Source organism: Dermacentor silvarum, chromosome 4 (assembly GCF_013339745.2).
Source record: "Dermacentor silvarum isolate Dsil-2018 chromosome 4, BIME_Dsil_1.4, whole genome shotgun sequence".
NCBI lineage: Eukaryota > Metazoa > Arthropoda > Arachnida > Ixodida > Ixodidae > Dermacentor > Dermacentor silvarum.
Genome location: NC_051157.2, coordinates 99,960,790 through 99,975,670, shown reverse-complemented (window position 1 = coordinate 99,975,670; position 14,881 = coordinate 99,960,790). Strand labels below are relative to the sequence as shown.

The 14,881-nt window shown below is 47.0% G+C and overlaps 1 protein-coding gene across 1 annotated transcript in view; it reads right to left on the bottom strand.

Moving 5' to 3' along the window:
• Positions 1 to 10,720, bottom strand: part of LOC119450450 (zinc transporter 2) — a 31,878-nt gene extending 21,158 nt beyond the window's left edge. The window contains exon 1 of the mRNA XM_037713891.2: positions 10,661 to 10,720. Coding sequence (XP_037569819.1) covers positions 10,661 to 10,689 — 29 coding nt within the window. The 5' untranslated portion in view covers positions 10,690 to 10,720. The remainder of the gene's footprint in view (positions 1 to 10,660) is intronic.
• Between the last annotated feature and the right edge of the window lie 4,161 nt (positions 10,721 to 14,881).

Below are 14,881 nucleotides of genomic sequence, written 5' to 3'. Positions count from 1 at the left end.
GCATACCCACTAAGGGGGGCGTTGATGTGTCCCAACGCGTTCGGCGCTGTCTCCTCTATTGTATAGATATCAGAACAACAATAAAAAAAATTCTAGGCCAGTGCTCCCAAACAAACTTCGCGCAGAAGGTTTAAATCACGCTACATCTGAGTCTCGAGGTCTACGGGCCTTCATGATAGACTCCGCCCGCTGCCGCTCTATAGTTAACACGGTCTCATCTCTCTCTCTCTCTCCTTCCGCTCTGTCTTTTTATCTCCCCTACCCCTTTTCCTGGGGCAGGGTAGCCGACCGGAGCTACCTCCGCTGGTTAACCTCCCTGCCGGCGATGTCCACAGCGGACTTTCTCGTGTTCTCCTAATCTATCCCTCCCCTTTTCCCTTGCCCCAGTGTAGAGTAGCCGACCGGACACAGTCCTGGTTAACCTCCCTGCCTTTCATTTATAATTTTCTCTCTCTTTCTCCTTTATTTCTCTCCTCTCTCTCTGTTCTTTATTGTCCTTTCATTTTTTTCTATTTTTAGAATTCTGTTTCTCTACTATATATAATGTTTAGTCATTCACTTCATATCTGTATTACTAAAGTTTTATTTCACAATTTTTCTATTCGACTTTTTGTTTAAATTTGGCTTTCTCAACATCTTCATTTCCTTGGACCATCGTACTACCAGATTCATGACCGACTTTCCAGGGTGGGTTGCGCCAATTCATTGCGGAATAGCCAACCAACCAACCACCAGAAGGACGAGCAATGCTGCCCATGTGACCATATATATAGGGTTTCAAAATTAAGGTGATGTAATGAAAATCTGACGCTGCGGCCGCTAAATCTCCAAGGACATCATTAACAGCATATAGGTTTCTGCATTATCTGGCTCGGTTATGTACTGAGAAAACATCGCGGCTTCCTTCGTTCTTCCTTTTCGTTCAGTTCTGTTGAATGTCAATCTTGCAGCATTTTCCTAGAACGAGCAAGTGTGACATTCCAGCTGGCTAATTCATTTCTTTGTGTAGTTTAAGAAAAAGTACATGAAGAGAACCACATCATCATCATCATCATCATCATCATCATCATCATCATCATCGGGAACCAGCCATGGCACCCCATAAAAGATATTCTATACTTACGCAGGGTAAGCGAGCAAAAGGCGATGAAAGAAATACGCAAGACTATAGCATGACGGACCTACGTGTCGTTCGTTATTACAGACCTCAAGCTCTTCGTACTCGGTCTACTCAGTTTGCGAGTTTTATTCCCTAATTTCCCCTAATGATGCTGCAAACATTGCTCACATTTCTTCCGTATTACAAAAAAAAGGAGATATTAGTTGTCTCAGGGTGAGCAACACCAGTCTTCCAGAACGTGACTAAACTAGACGCGCTTATCGACCCCGCCGGTTAGAAAACCTTCATAAACACCGTCCACGTGCAAAGGGTTTCTACATCCTGGGGTGTAGAGAAGCGTTGTACCTAAAGTGATGTAATGGCGATTGAATAAACTTCCTCGAAGATTTATGAGGCAAAACGTTGTAACCGAATACTTTCAACGGTGTACTCGAAGGCGCTGCATTCCAGAGATGTTTATCATGCATTCTCTCCTCGCTGAAATCGCCGGCCGACGAGCGTTATTGAAGCGCAGTGACTGTAGGCTTCTTGCAGCGAATAGAGGGCGCTACAACCTTTTCAGTTATCACCCCAGCGTCGCGGACACCGGCCGCCAAGGACGCGAAAACTGAGACGCCATTCCTATAGCGACAACGACCCACGCTTCGTAGCTCATCTGATTATCACGCACCGAGTTTCGCCGAAGTCAGGCTCCTGATCTGAATCGATTATACCGAATCATAGATTATACAGGGACACATACTGTCACATAATGAGCATGCACATTTCGACATTCACATTTAGGGCCCACTATAGCCTCGGGATAAATTATCGGAGGTGTCACGGCGAACGTTAACTGCGTGCCACCAATTCTGCTTCCAAGTTCCAGCGCTCTCTATAAGCGACGTGTTCTGCCGCTGTGTTGAACGTTGGAAAGATTAATCGCAAGGTGCTCATACTCGAGCCGTGAGGTGGAATCTAACAATATCTTATAGAGCCGAGGAACAATTGTCAACACGGGGGGCAACCCTTCTTTTGTCCTTCGGTTTAACAAAGAAAGTGAAAAATTGATCGCGCGTGAACAGTAGCATCACTGACGTTAGTAGCACACAAAGACAATGAGCAGATAAAGAAATGTGTACACACCGCTGTTCTCTTTCTGTTCCCCATCTTCTCTACGTTTCTCAAGGTGCAAGTATTACCAACTAGTACAAATATCGATTCAGCCCAATATCGTGGTTCACACGCCACTCCTGTATCTATAAAATCACAAATAGCAACTAAGCACAATTATTATATCCTATATAAAGAAACGAAGTGCCTGTCTATATACGATATATATGTGCTTACTTCGCTTTACACTGTTAGAGATCGGGATAGTTGGTATTCCATGATGTAACTTCATGACGCGGTAACAAAGGACGAGACAGAAATGAAACGGCATACACAAGCGACTTGCTCTGCTTGCACGAGAATAACTAAGCATGTAGTGGGCTCTTATCACGTTGTTTTTTTTTTTTTTTTGGGGGGGGGGGGGGGTGACCTCGTTTATAGGCGATAGCCCGTGTATGGATCAAGACCCACTGGTCAGAGGGTTGCCCGATCCAGTATCTGCCTCCACAGTCACTCATGCAGAGCTGGCGTTCGTCTTGTATACAGCAGAAAGAGCCGCATTCTTCCAAGCGCATTGCTGTGGCCTTCTGCTACAGCTCCGACATATCGGATAAACAGGAGAATTCCCAGGTGGTGGTGGTGGTGATTTGAAACGGGCTGTGACAAATAGTCACCTAGCCTGCTTGATTGAATCAGGTATGCTTTACATGTTTTTTTTTTATCTATAGTGTTCTGGTATCCATCTCCTTAATGATTTTTCCTCTTCAAAATCTATATTGTACCGCTATCTATGACTAACAGATCCGGTCATATCAATCTCTTCCCTGCTTATTTTTTTCACCAATACTCTAAACGTCTCTTGCTTATCTCGACTGCTGACCGGCGGTTGATGCTTCCGTCCACTTCAAACCCAAGCGGTTCTGGAACGTGTACGCTACCTACTGTTCTCGCTGGGTGAATCTCTTCGCATTCCATTAGAATGTGCTGGGTGGTTTCCGGATTTTTGCTGCAGCTTACACATGCCTCGTCTAGTTCCGAATATTTGCTCCGGTATGTTTTTGTTCTTCGGCAACCCGCTCGAGCCTCAAATAGCAAGGACACTGCCCTTTGTGTTATCGTACAGATTTTCGCTTCTAATTTCTTTCTTCTCATTCCGTAAATCTCCATGATCATTTTTGTTTCCATTCTTTGCATCCAATACTGATGATGATGATGATGATTTAATGGCATCCCCTTTGAAACGGGGCGGTGACAAATAGTCACCTAACCTGCTTGATTTGATCAGGAATGCTATACATGTTTCTTTTTTTAACATTTTTGTATACATTTAATTAATCATTTTTTCCCCTCACTATCTACCTTGTACCGCTACCTATGACTGTAAGAGATCAAATCAGGTCCTATCAATCTCTTCCCTGCTTTTTTTCCACCAATACTCTAAATGCCTCATGCTTATCTCGACTGCTGACAGGTTGATGCTTCCGTCCACTTTAAACCCAGCGCTTCTGGAAAGTGTACGTTACTTACAGGTCTTATAGGGCGGACAGCTACGGCGCACTCTGGCGACTGTTCAGTGCGAACGCTTTTGACTTTGTGGCGCCGTTCGCCACGCGTACACGTGTTCACTTTTCCCTCTCTCGTCGCCTTATTCATTCCTGATTTAACCCTGCTGCGGAAGGCAGCCAAACAGGGCTCTCCAGGGCTTAAGATGCCTGTCTTTTCTGAGTAGGAAAGTCGTAAACAGCAAGGAGCAGTGGAAGGCGCAACTCGCCAGCTCGGACCCGGAGGTGCTAGTGACACTTCTGGGTCACGAACTTGGGGCCCCACCCATAACGCTCCGTTCCCTCTTTCCCCTTTTCGACTTTTTTAACACTAACACAGGAGCGCGTGGCTTCAGTACTAACTGCCCCGCAGAATCGTTGTGAGCATGTGCGGCGAGAGTAGATTTCCTCTGCGCTCATTACTTCATCAGAGCGCTCGCGCATGTCGTCTGCAAGTCGGCTTTTTATTTCAATCATGACATGCTTTCAGCTCCCGTTGTCGGCGACCTTCAAGTGACCTTGAGCCAAAAGCTAGAGCCGTTATTCGGGCACTCAAACGAGAGCATGCGGGCACCGCTGCGAGAACAAAACAAACCCTTTGTACAGTACCGCATATTACATACGCTATAGTTACTGCCCAAACAAGTTACAAAAAAAAAATGTGGTTGATCCCTCTTATATAGGAATCGGTATAGAACACGAAAGTGAAACGTGTCTTCACAGAAGTAGTGTAATGTTTATTGCACATTGATATATAATGTCTATTGGTGTTTTGTGGCTAAAGCGCCCTTAGGCGTTGATGCACCCACGCTGACGCCTGGTGGCACGTCTCCTCCATCACGACTACCAACGTCGATGACCATGAGCAACCGTCGTGCATATGGAAGCTGCACTACGCTGCACACGCTAGCACAACGCGAAAGACGAAGCACGTAACTGACACACTAATACAACGCGCAAGACAAAGCACGTAACTGAATCGTCACCGAGTCAAATCAGCGCGTACAGCGCGTCGTAATTGCAGCCTCCGCGATCAACTTCAGAAACATTTTCAGAGCTAATTTCGGAGGCCACGCTCCGCTGTGCTGAGTACGGTGAACGCCACTACCAACGCCACCTAGGTGGCGTTGGTAGTGCTTCTTGATGCCAGCGTCCCTTCGAATGCTGGCATCGAGGCGTCGTAGTGGTGAGACCACCGAAGCGTTCACTGTCGGTGCGCGTTAGTGTCTTAATGCAGTACTTCTCTTTTCTGCTCGTAGGCGGCGGCACCGCCCCGAACAAGAGCGCGGGTACACGGAGGAGTGTTAGATATATAAGGCGCGTCTGTGTACCTCTCTGCAAATGCGTTTGTGGCGCAATGGGTTAAACGCTCGGCGATCTATCGTCGCGGACCGAGAGGTCGTGGGTTCGATTCCCAAATTTTGCATGTTTGTGGAACTTTTTCTTCTGGTTTCTTTCTTTGTATTATGTTCTATGACGTATTTCCGTGACGGAAATACGTCAGTGAAGTCTTGGTGGACCCCGGCATAAAACACTTTCGTGTTAAAATATTGCTTCCGAGTTCTTCCTAATGTTTGTTCACAATATCACTCAAGCTGTAACTTCTATAGGCTGATGTTTTATTTGTCATTTCCAATAGCGACGCTCAAAAGGCAGATACAGGGCCCAGTACACTTGATTGTCAACCCTGGCGCTGCGACAGGGTTGCGTGTGCTCTTTTGAACGCCAGCGGTACGCGAGTTCCGCGGCGTGGGTTCTGTGTCGTCTCGAGAGATGGCGCCACGCAGCGTGGCGCCTCCTTCAGGCACTTTTCTTCTAGCTGGGTAGCGCGCTCTGTCTCCCTGGCGTCTTTTGCTGCCTGTTGTGCCGCCTTCAGCCGGTTTTGTTCTTCTAGATGGGCAGCGTCCATATGGACCAGTGCACAGTATGACGTGCTGCGGTGTGGTGTGCCATTGCGAACATGCACTACACCCATTTTAAGATTGTGGCTAGTATCATGTCCAACCAATCTGCTTTGCCGGTAGCCATTTCGTGCTTACATCTACTCTCTCTCTCTCTCTCTCTCTCTCTCTCACACACACACACACACACACACACAAACACACACAAACACACACAAACACAGCGTTTGATCTTGCTGCTACAAGATCAAATGGTGTGTTCCTTGCCCTTCGTATCTGGGCTAAATACCTTGGACTCACTTTTCGCTTTCATCTTTGCCTGATATTGTATTTATAACATAATTAAAGGACAAGCAGCGTCAAGGAAATGGCGGAACATTTTGTTCACGCTAGACCAAATATTTGAGGCGCCGTCATAAGACCTGAATAACTCCTAGCTGCGATTAACCGCTGCTAAAATTGCAATGAATACTCGGTCATACATGCTTGTGCCGTAGCCACTGTTACCATTCTAGACGGTAGTTAAGTGCAGAAATTGGGCGCAAAGTTTACGCCTGCTGTTGGATTTCTCCGCTCTTTGCAAACAGACGATCATAGCTCGTATGCATGCAGCGGCAGTGTAGGTTCACCTTTCACCCTGGCTACATTCATACGCCCCCGTACAATCTGCAGATCTATGTTGTCTGAACAGTATCCATATGTGAATATTTTCCCAGTTTGGCCGGCCATGACAGCGCGCCGTATACAAATAGCAGACGATGCGCGCGATGAAAAAAAAATGTCATGCGCGCGAAGTGAGTTCGTTACACTGCAGGCACTGACGGTGCGCATAACTTCTCGACGCCAGATTTAAATTGCACTAATGTACCGAATGTCACGCGCTCCTGCGTTCATGTTCGAAAATGTGACACGATCGCCTTTGGAACAGTAAGCATAAAAATTCACCGACGATTACGATACTCCCTAATGCGAAATTTGATCGCGGCTCTATAGGTGTTTTCATTTCGCGATATATTGACTGGCGCGGACAACCTGTATCGTACGGCACGTTGCAAACGGAGCGAAGTGTGGCGCGACTGCCTCCCTAAGCAGGAAATCGCGAAAGGCATCGGTGCTGCAACAACAATGAAATCAGTTGCCAGGCTGGATATTTTATGTATGAAAGGCTAGCGACGTTACACCCCACGACGCAAGCTGCCGTCGCCGCGGCAGCTTGTGCAACCGTAAGCTTTACCGGGAAACGCATGCGCGGACAGCGCCTCCTCTAAAGGAGGCGTTGGCGCGGAGTGCAACGTACTTACCATTGTTATCGGGAGCGCACTATCATCAATGATGTGGCTTGGATGCTTGTTCTTTGTTAAAAAGAACGCAGTGCTGCATGTTGTATGCGTGATTCCAGAGAATGTATACCCTGTTCACTTCAGTCATTGAAGGTGTTTTCTTCGGTGAGAACGCCACCGCGAAAATTCCCGGCCAACTATATAGAGGCTAACAGCTTCGCTGTAATACGTATTCATGTTGACATTTCAGCGTCGAAAATAAACGCGAACGTAATGGTTACTACACAACAAAGCTATCTATCTACCTAGCCGCCAAGTAGCAAATGTTCGCCAAGAAATGTTTCGCATTTAAAAACGTCGACGTCTGCAATCTATCTTCTGAATAGAGCCATATGATAGAATGCTCATAAGCAACAGCTTGGGTTAGTCGCAGTGCTTATGCTTGCAAAGTTCGAGGAACGCCTTGTGCAACTAGCAGACAAGTATAAAAGCATTCAAGAAAGGTTGTTGCGGTTCTGCAATATATACTGTCTGCTATACGATTATTCACAGTAATGATTGATGAGACTCTAAATGCGTACTTCGTTGATGGGGTCAAACATCCCGAATCGACAGTTGGGCTGCGACACGCGCTGTTGTAGATAAGTGAATCAATTTCAATCGTCTGGGAGTTTATTTAGCGGACAGTGACATTTCGGCGTATGGGTGCTTTTGCATTCCACAGTCATCAGCTTGCAAGAAAGTCACAGTTTCGATTGCGATAGCAAATTAGTAGACAGATATACGAAGTAAGGATGGTAGTTTTATCGTCCTTATAAACTTGTAAACATTCGCTGTCTAACTAAATTAACAAGCATGACGTCACGCGCGCACAAGCAAACAAGAACACATCTTAGCCGAGGACCGCGTAAACTCTCAGTCAAATTAAACGCTGGGGTGAGGAAGCGCGGCTGCGAGCGAATTGAGTTATTGGTGAGCGAGCGTGCTGCAGCCTCTCGCTTCAACGCCAACTAAGCGGCGCAAACACAGCGCACAGCGCTTTCAAGATAGGGCCCGTGCGGTCGAGCCATACGCAGCAGCCGCCGATGTAGAGCGCCTCCCCCTCCCTTACTTTCCCCGGTGCCTTGCGCGCGACGGAAGACGGCGCGCTTCCTCACCGCTTTCCGCCCTTGCGCGGGCGAGATTGAGCCGCTATCGTCGACTCACCCTCGCAAGCTTTCACTCGCACATACAGCATAGCATACGGCGCGCGCCGACGATGTTATCGGCCGTGGACTTTATACGGAACATCACGGTGACGGTGATGACAGAAATGAGCCTGGAGTGCCCATATAATTGCTATCGCAATGAAACTTGCGTTTTGTTGTGCACAAACGTAACTTGCGCTCTGTCTCACGCACGAAACGCGTTCTGTCGCGCGAACGAAAAATACCGGCTGGTTGCCGATATCTGCTTATATATTCGCGGGGAACTGCACTTGGATAACTGTTTCTAATTCACGGACGGCTTAGAGGCTTTGGCTTGTTCGTGTCGTCAGAACTCTGTACGGACGCGAAGGAGAGGAAGCCTGCAGCTACAGATTAGCACTAGTATATATATATATATATATATATATATATATATATATATATATATGAAAGGAAAAATTACGATAATTGGAAGGAAAACACCTTGCTGTTCGACAATGTCTGCCGTTATCTCTACACGAATGTTTTTTTTTCTATTGATTTTTTAAATGCAAGTTTTTCGCTTACTCTACTTACAGCCCAGTCATATTAACGACGAATTTCCGCGTCAAGTTTGTGTTGCTGCTTGCTGGCGGAATTTAAAAAGAAATGACCCGTCATCTTGTAAGACTGGGTATGGGGAAGGTGGCATGGCGCAGCGCAGTTTTCTGTGCCTCTATAGTTGGTCGCGGAGCACCAAAAGAATTAAGGCAACGAAGCTTAATCGCTTCGTATATACGGTGAACTTTTTGCAACGCTTTCGCGCATTATACCTTAACCCAGATTATTGGATAGTTTTGCGCTGAATTCCACGCAGCCCTAAGTTTCACGGCGTCTGAGTGCCAGTAAAGAAGGTGAAAACAACGCGTATCTCGTCTCCTTCAGTGTGGCTTCTGAGATTGGGTGGTCTGAACCGGACGCGCCGCCCAATCTCTGAGGCTCAGGCTTCCAAGAACAGTCTTCTCATTTTTCGTTAATCAAAAGTATTTTATAAAAATCTCTATATTCGCGGTGGACGAATGAGATCTCTAATTATCCTTGTCTTGCGCTAGCCGATTCCAAGGTGTGCCTGCAATTTTCTTAATTTCATCACCCCACGTAATTCTCTGCCGTCCTCGACTGCGCTTCCCTTCTCTTGGCACCCATTCTGTAAATCTAATGGACAACTGGTTATCAACGTATTACAAGACCTGCCTAGCTCCATTTTTTCCTCTTGATGTTAACAAGAATATCGGCTATTCCCGTTTTCTCTCTGATCCACACCGCTCTCTTCCCGTCTCTTAACGTTAGGCCTAACATTTCTCGTCCCATCGCTCTTTGTGCGGCCCTTAACTTGTTCTCGAGCTTCTCTGTTAACCTTTAATTTTCTTCCCCATCTGTTAGCACCGGTAGAATGCAATGATTGTACACTTCTTTAAGGATAGCAGTGAGCTGCCGTTCATGACTTGGTAATGCATGCCGTATGCGTTACCGCCCATTTTTTTTTTTTCCTTCTAAATTTCCTCCTCACGATCACAGCCTCCTGCGAGTCATTACTCGCGGTCGACTTGGACTAAGAATCGTTAAGAAATAAAGATCCCGGCAGAGCCAACATTGGATTATTTTTTTATTTTTCATGTGAGCGACAGCTTGCGCATTACACCAAGTCGTTTTTGCAGAAAGCGCATGAAAATAATGCTGTTATATCAGCACTGCCGGCACGAATGACATGATTCAGGCGGGGCAGAATGCGCCATAAAAGAAGCTCTATTAAGGGTTGTATTCGCAATAAAAGGTAGGATACTTTGTCAGCACCAGCAGAGCTTTCTTTTTTTTTTTCTTTGGGGGGGGGGGGGGGGGGGGAGAGAATCAGGAAGAAGAAATTCCAGAAAACTCGCTGCAGTTTTTTTTTTTTTTTGTGTTCTGTGGTGAAGCTCAAACAATTATCACTTTTCGGCCGTATCGAAGTTTGTGTTACAAAAAAAATTAATAAAGACTTCGCTCCGCTATCTCTGTGCGGATTCATTTGTGCCTGTAAGCCTGACCTTGGGCAGCCCCCCCCCCCCTTTTTTTTTTTTGCTTCAGCCGCATAAATATTAGCCCCGTAGTCCTGAATTGTCTTGCTGAATCTGAATTGATTGCCTTGCTAACTTGTTTCTCCCTATTCTCGTACTTTTTATTGTGTCAACTTGCTTTTTGTGTGCGTGTGCGTGTGTGTCTTTTCCCGCACCCATAGGATTTTTATCTTTATGTGACAACTTCCAAGCCGTTAATCAACTTGGACTTCGTTTCTCATATCCACCCGATTCTTTGAGAATTCCCCACTGTGTTTACACGCGTCACGGGCATTCGAGATAACAACTTCCCGGCGTGGACTTAGTTGCGTAGAAAGGTGACAAGTGACATTTAAAGTAATTTTTAAGTTCGCCATGTTTCTACCCACCTTGCACCAAAAGGGTGCGCGTTTTGTTGCACAGCCAATGCGCAAGCCAGCTTGAAGAGCGAAAAACCAACTACTCACAGCAGCATCTTTTCTTCGTCCGCAACCATGGCAACGTGTGGAGGGTTCGGCGCGCTCCTGCAAAAGCGAAGAAAAACGGCGAACACGAAAGTTGGCTCATGAGTCCGCACAGCCCCTCACGACGAAAATATTACAACTACAGATTAAATTGACACAAAAAGTAGCAGTTTCGCCCGAGAGGCAAAGCATCGTTTGCGATAGAAAAATAGATAGCGATACGAAGTAAGGATAGCAGTTTTATAGGCCGTATAAACTTGTAAACATAGGCATACTAACTAAATTAACAAGTATGGTGTCACGCGCGCACAAGCAAACATGAACACATCTCACTCGATGACCGCGGGAACTCGCTGTCAAAATGCTGGAATGAGGAAGCGCGGCGGCAGCAGCGCGAGAATTGACCTTCGCACTGCGGCTCGCATCAACTAAGCCGCGATAACACAACGCACGGCGGACTGTGATCCGACGCAGATGGTTTTCAAGATACAGCCACACCCGGGCGGGCGGGCGGGCGGGCGAGCGGGCGCGGCCGCCGGAGCCGCCCGGAGTAGGACGCAACCTCTCCCTATCCCTACCCCAGGCGCAGGCCGCCCGGAGTAGCCCCCCCCCCCCCCCCCCCCCTTTCTTCCCGGAGCGTTGCGCGTGACGGAAGAAGGCGGGCTTCCGCGCTTCCTTCCCTCTTCCCTCCCTTGCGTGCCCGAGAGTCGCGATCGCCGGCTCACTCTCCCAAGCTTTCACTCGCACATAGAGCATACAGCGCGCGGCGACGATTTTATCGCCCTTGGACTCTATACGAAACCTCACGGCGACGGCAGAAATGCGGCTGGAGTGTCCATATAATCGCTATCGCAATGAAAGCAACAGACTTCGGTTCCCAGAACGTTGTTTGGAGACCGACTTCTGGGGATTTGAACGCTTATAGACTTAAATGAACGTAAAATAGTGGAGCAGCGCTGTCAGGTAGCTATGATATCCTTGCTATTTTTTTTTTTTTTTGCAGGCGGTGGATAGCCCGCTTTGTGAACATCGGTTTCGAATTAGTCACGTCCTTTAAAGCCAAGGCTTGTCCACGGTAACAAGTCCCGCTGGGGGAAGACCACTTTTGTATTTGCTTTGGTTTTACAGCCGATAACCATAATATTGACAGAATTTATTAACGCGATAGCGTTAGGGGCCCCGTGTCGCAGAAAATCCGGCGTCAGCTTCGGCGTTAAGCATCGGCGTCTGGCGGAAATAAATCATGCCGAACCACATCATCCCGAACAACCCCGACCACGCGAGGCGTTAGTGAAAAAAAAATGAATTCCTGAAAGTAATGAATTCCTCCAAGAGGCAATTGATCTGATAGAACAGTATCTATCAAGATGCGATCTCCAGTGCGCCCCCGAAAAATCAGAGCTACTTATACTCAAGGCAAGGACCCGGGGAAGACCACCAGCCTACGTCGACCCAGATCCCAACGTCACACTCAATGGAATAGATATACCTCAAGTTGACTCCCTCCGCGTCCTTGGCCTCACACTACATAAAGATGGTTCTGGCGCAGCTGCACTTCCGAAGCTTCAGAAGACCCTAACACAAGTAACTCATCTCATTAGGCGTATAACCACTCAAAGAAGAGGACTTAAAGAGCAAGAAACCGTCCAAATTATCCAAGCACTCCTTATAAGCCGGATAACATATGGCACCCCGTATCTACTCCTCAAGAAAGCTGAAATTGAAAAACTCAACATCATCATCAGAAAGGCAATCAAGAGCGCACTAGGACTTCCCAGTACGACCTCAACCACGACATTACTCAAACTTGGCCTCCATAACACCTGGGAAGAAATGAGTGAAGCGCACAGGGCCAGCCAGCTCGAACGCCTCAAGCTGACTCAAACAGGAAGAGCAGTACTTCGCAAACTCGCATACAGCGAAAACTTTATAGCAGACTCAGACGTGAAAGCCCGATTGCCGCCACTTCTCCGTGACTACCTCAGTCGCTCCAATACCTCGAAACATGCATGCAACACACCACAAAGACAGAAGACAAGCAAGAGTTCGAGCGCTAAGCAAGAAATACTCAAGGAACCCCAACACGAGATATACAGTTGCGGCAAAATACCCAGGTAGAAGAGCCTACGCAATTACCGTGACCAACAACAAAGGGAATGAGCTAGTCGCTGCCACCATACCGGCCAGAAATCCAGAAACGGCGGAGGAAGTGGCCATCATCCTCGGCATCGCCACATGCAAGGACACCGCAATCATCTTGAGCGACTCGCAAACGGCATGTAGAAACTTACAAAAAGGCCGAATCTCTGCCGCAGCCGTGAAAATTCTAAAAGAGCTATCAAGACGCCAAGAACTACCCGAAACCTACGTCGTATGGACCCCAGGCCACGAACGAAGGCAGGAAACGAAGCAGCACATGCTGTCTCCCGAGAGCATACCAGCCAGGATCTCCTGCCGCACGGGATCCGGAAATCGACGAGGGTGGAGGACCTTCCCATCAACTACGCCGTAATACTGCAGCATTACCGACTCGAAAGAAGAGAATATCCTTTACCACATCCAAAATTAAGCAAGGAAGAAGCCACCGCCCTCCGCAGACTACAAACAAATACATATGTCCATGGAATTATCATGTACCGGATGAACCCCACTAAATTCTCATACCTATGCCGATATTGTGATGTACCAGACACCCTACAACACATGGTGTTGGTGTGCCCACACCGCGAGAAAAACAATCAAGACGATGCCTCAGAAACGATACAAGCCACCGAAGAAACGTGGGAGGCAATGTTAACGGCACAGAGCCTGGAGGATCAGCGAAGTCTGGTGGACCAGGCCCGGGCTGCGGCATTAGCCAACGGCTTTCTGGACTGAGAGAGCCGCCCACCTAGGGCGAAGAAAAAACACTTTCTCGCTGTTTCTAGCAATAAACGTTCATTCCTCCTCGTCCTCCTCCTGAAAGTAAAATTCGTCAGAAAAATCGTTAAGTACGACTTAACCACAACCTACAGGCGTGTTAGCGTCGGATTGTAATTTGAACATACGAGAAAAAAGCCTGACAAGCAGCCAGGGATCTGTGAATGCTATCACGTTCCACTCTTAAAGGCGAAGCTTAAGCGTCCTCCAATTCTGATGGTGTTTCGCTGTACTTCGGTTCTAGGCAACATTGAGGGGAATGTTGAAAACCTTTTATACATTTTAATATAAGACGGCTTAAATTGCTCCTGTAAAAATTCCCGGCAATGCATTTGTGTTTAAAAGCTGCGATGTAGCTGCGATGGTGTTACGATGACGACAGTGAATGCTATCGTAAATTTAAAAAAAATAAGTACGCGTGTGTCGGTCGAAGTGAAGATTCTGGACTTCGATACTGGCGGTCCACCGAGTGCACCACATTAGAGGCGTGTCCCACTGCGGTGACGAAAACGGGACCACACCGCAAAGCGCAGCCATTTTTTTCTTCTCCGGTACTTTTCAACTGAACTGTATACCATCCAACTTTCATGCTCTCCAGCAATGTATTTGAGTCAGTTTATTATCATTCAGTAATGACATAAAAAAGGCAGAATTAAAATTACGCTGGCGATTGCTGGGAGCGAAATAGTCTTTTTTTTTTCTTTCTCTTTCTCTCTTTGTCTCTATTCTTTTTTTTTTCCTGATGGCGAGGAACATAGCCAGTTGACAGTGGTATCTCAATTGTTCCACTTATTCAACCGTCCAAGCATCGTATATAGCTAAATGAAACCGTGCTGTGTTTACAACCTCCGCACCTTGAAGACAATAAAGATTGACGCCGTCTATCTCTGTTGCCAACGTGTATAGCTACTTATGTGTGCGGGTAATCCAGCATGTCAGTGTTAATCATTCATTTGTGATCTCAAACCTAATTCACTTGTAATGGGACAGGCAAACGTAGTAATGACCACAGAACGTCGGCTTGCATAACGGGTACGTATATCTTCTCGGTCCAGCTCAGGCTACGTGAGCGTCATGAGTGTCAGAAACCGTGAACAAGGCCTGAGAATGCCTGCGACGGATTCCGCAAAAGCGCTTCACAGTTGGCTACGAGGCTATATGGTATAATATGCCATTACTGTCAGAGCTGTGCTCCTCCGCATTGTACTTACTCTCGATATTGTCATACTTCAGGATGCAGTCAGTCGTAAAAAAAAAAAAAAAAGGTATACAAGCAGGAGAGGCGATCCATGTCCTTGATCCAAC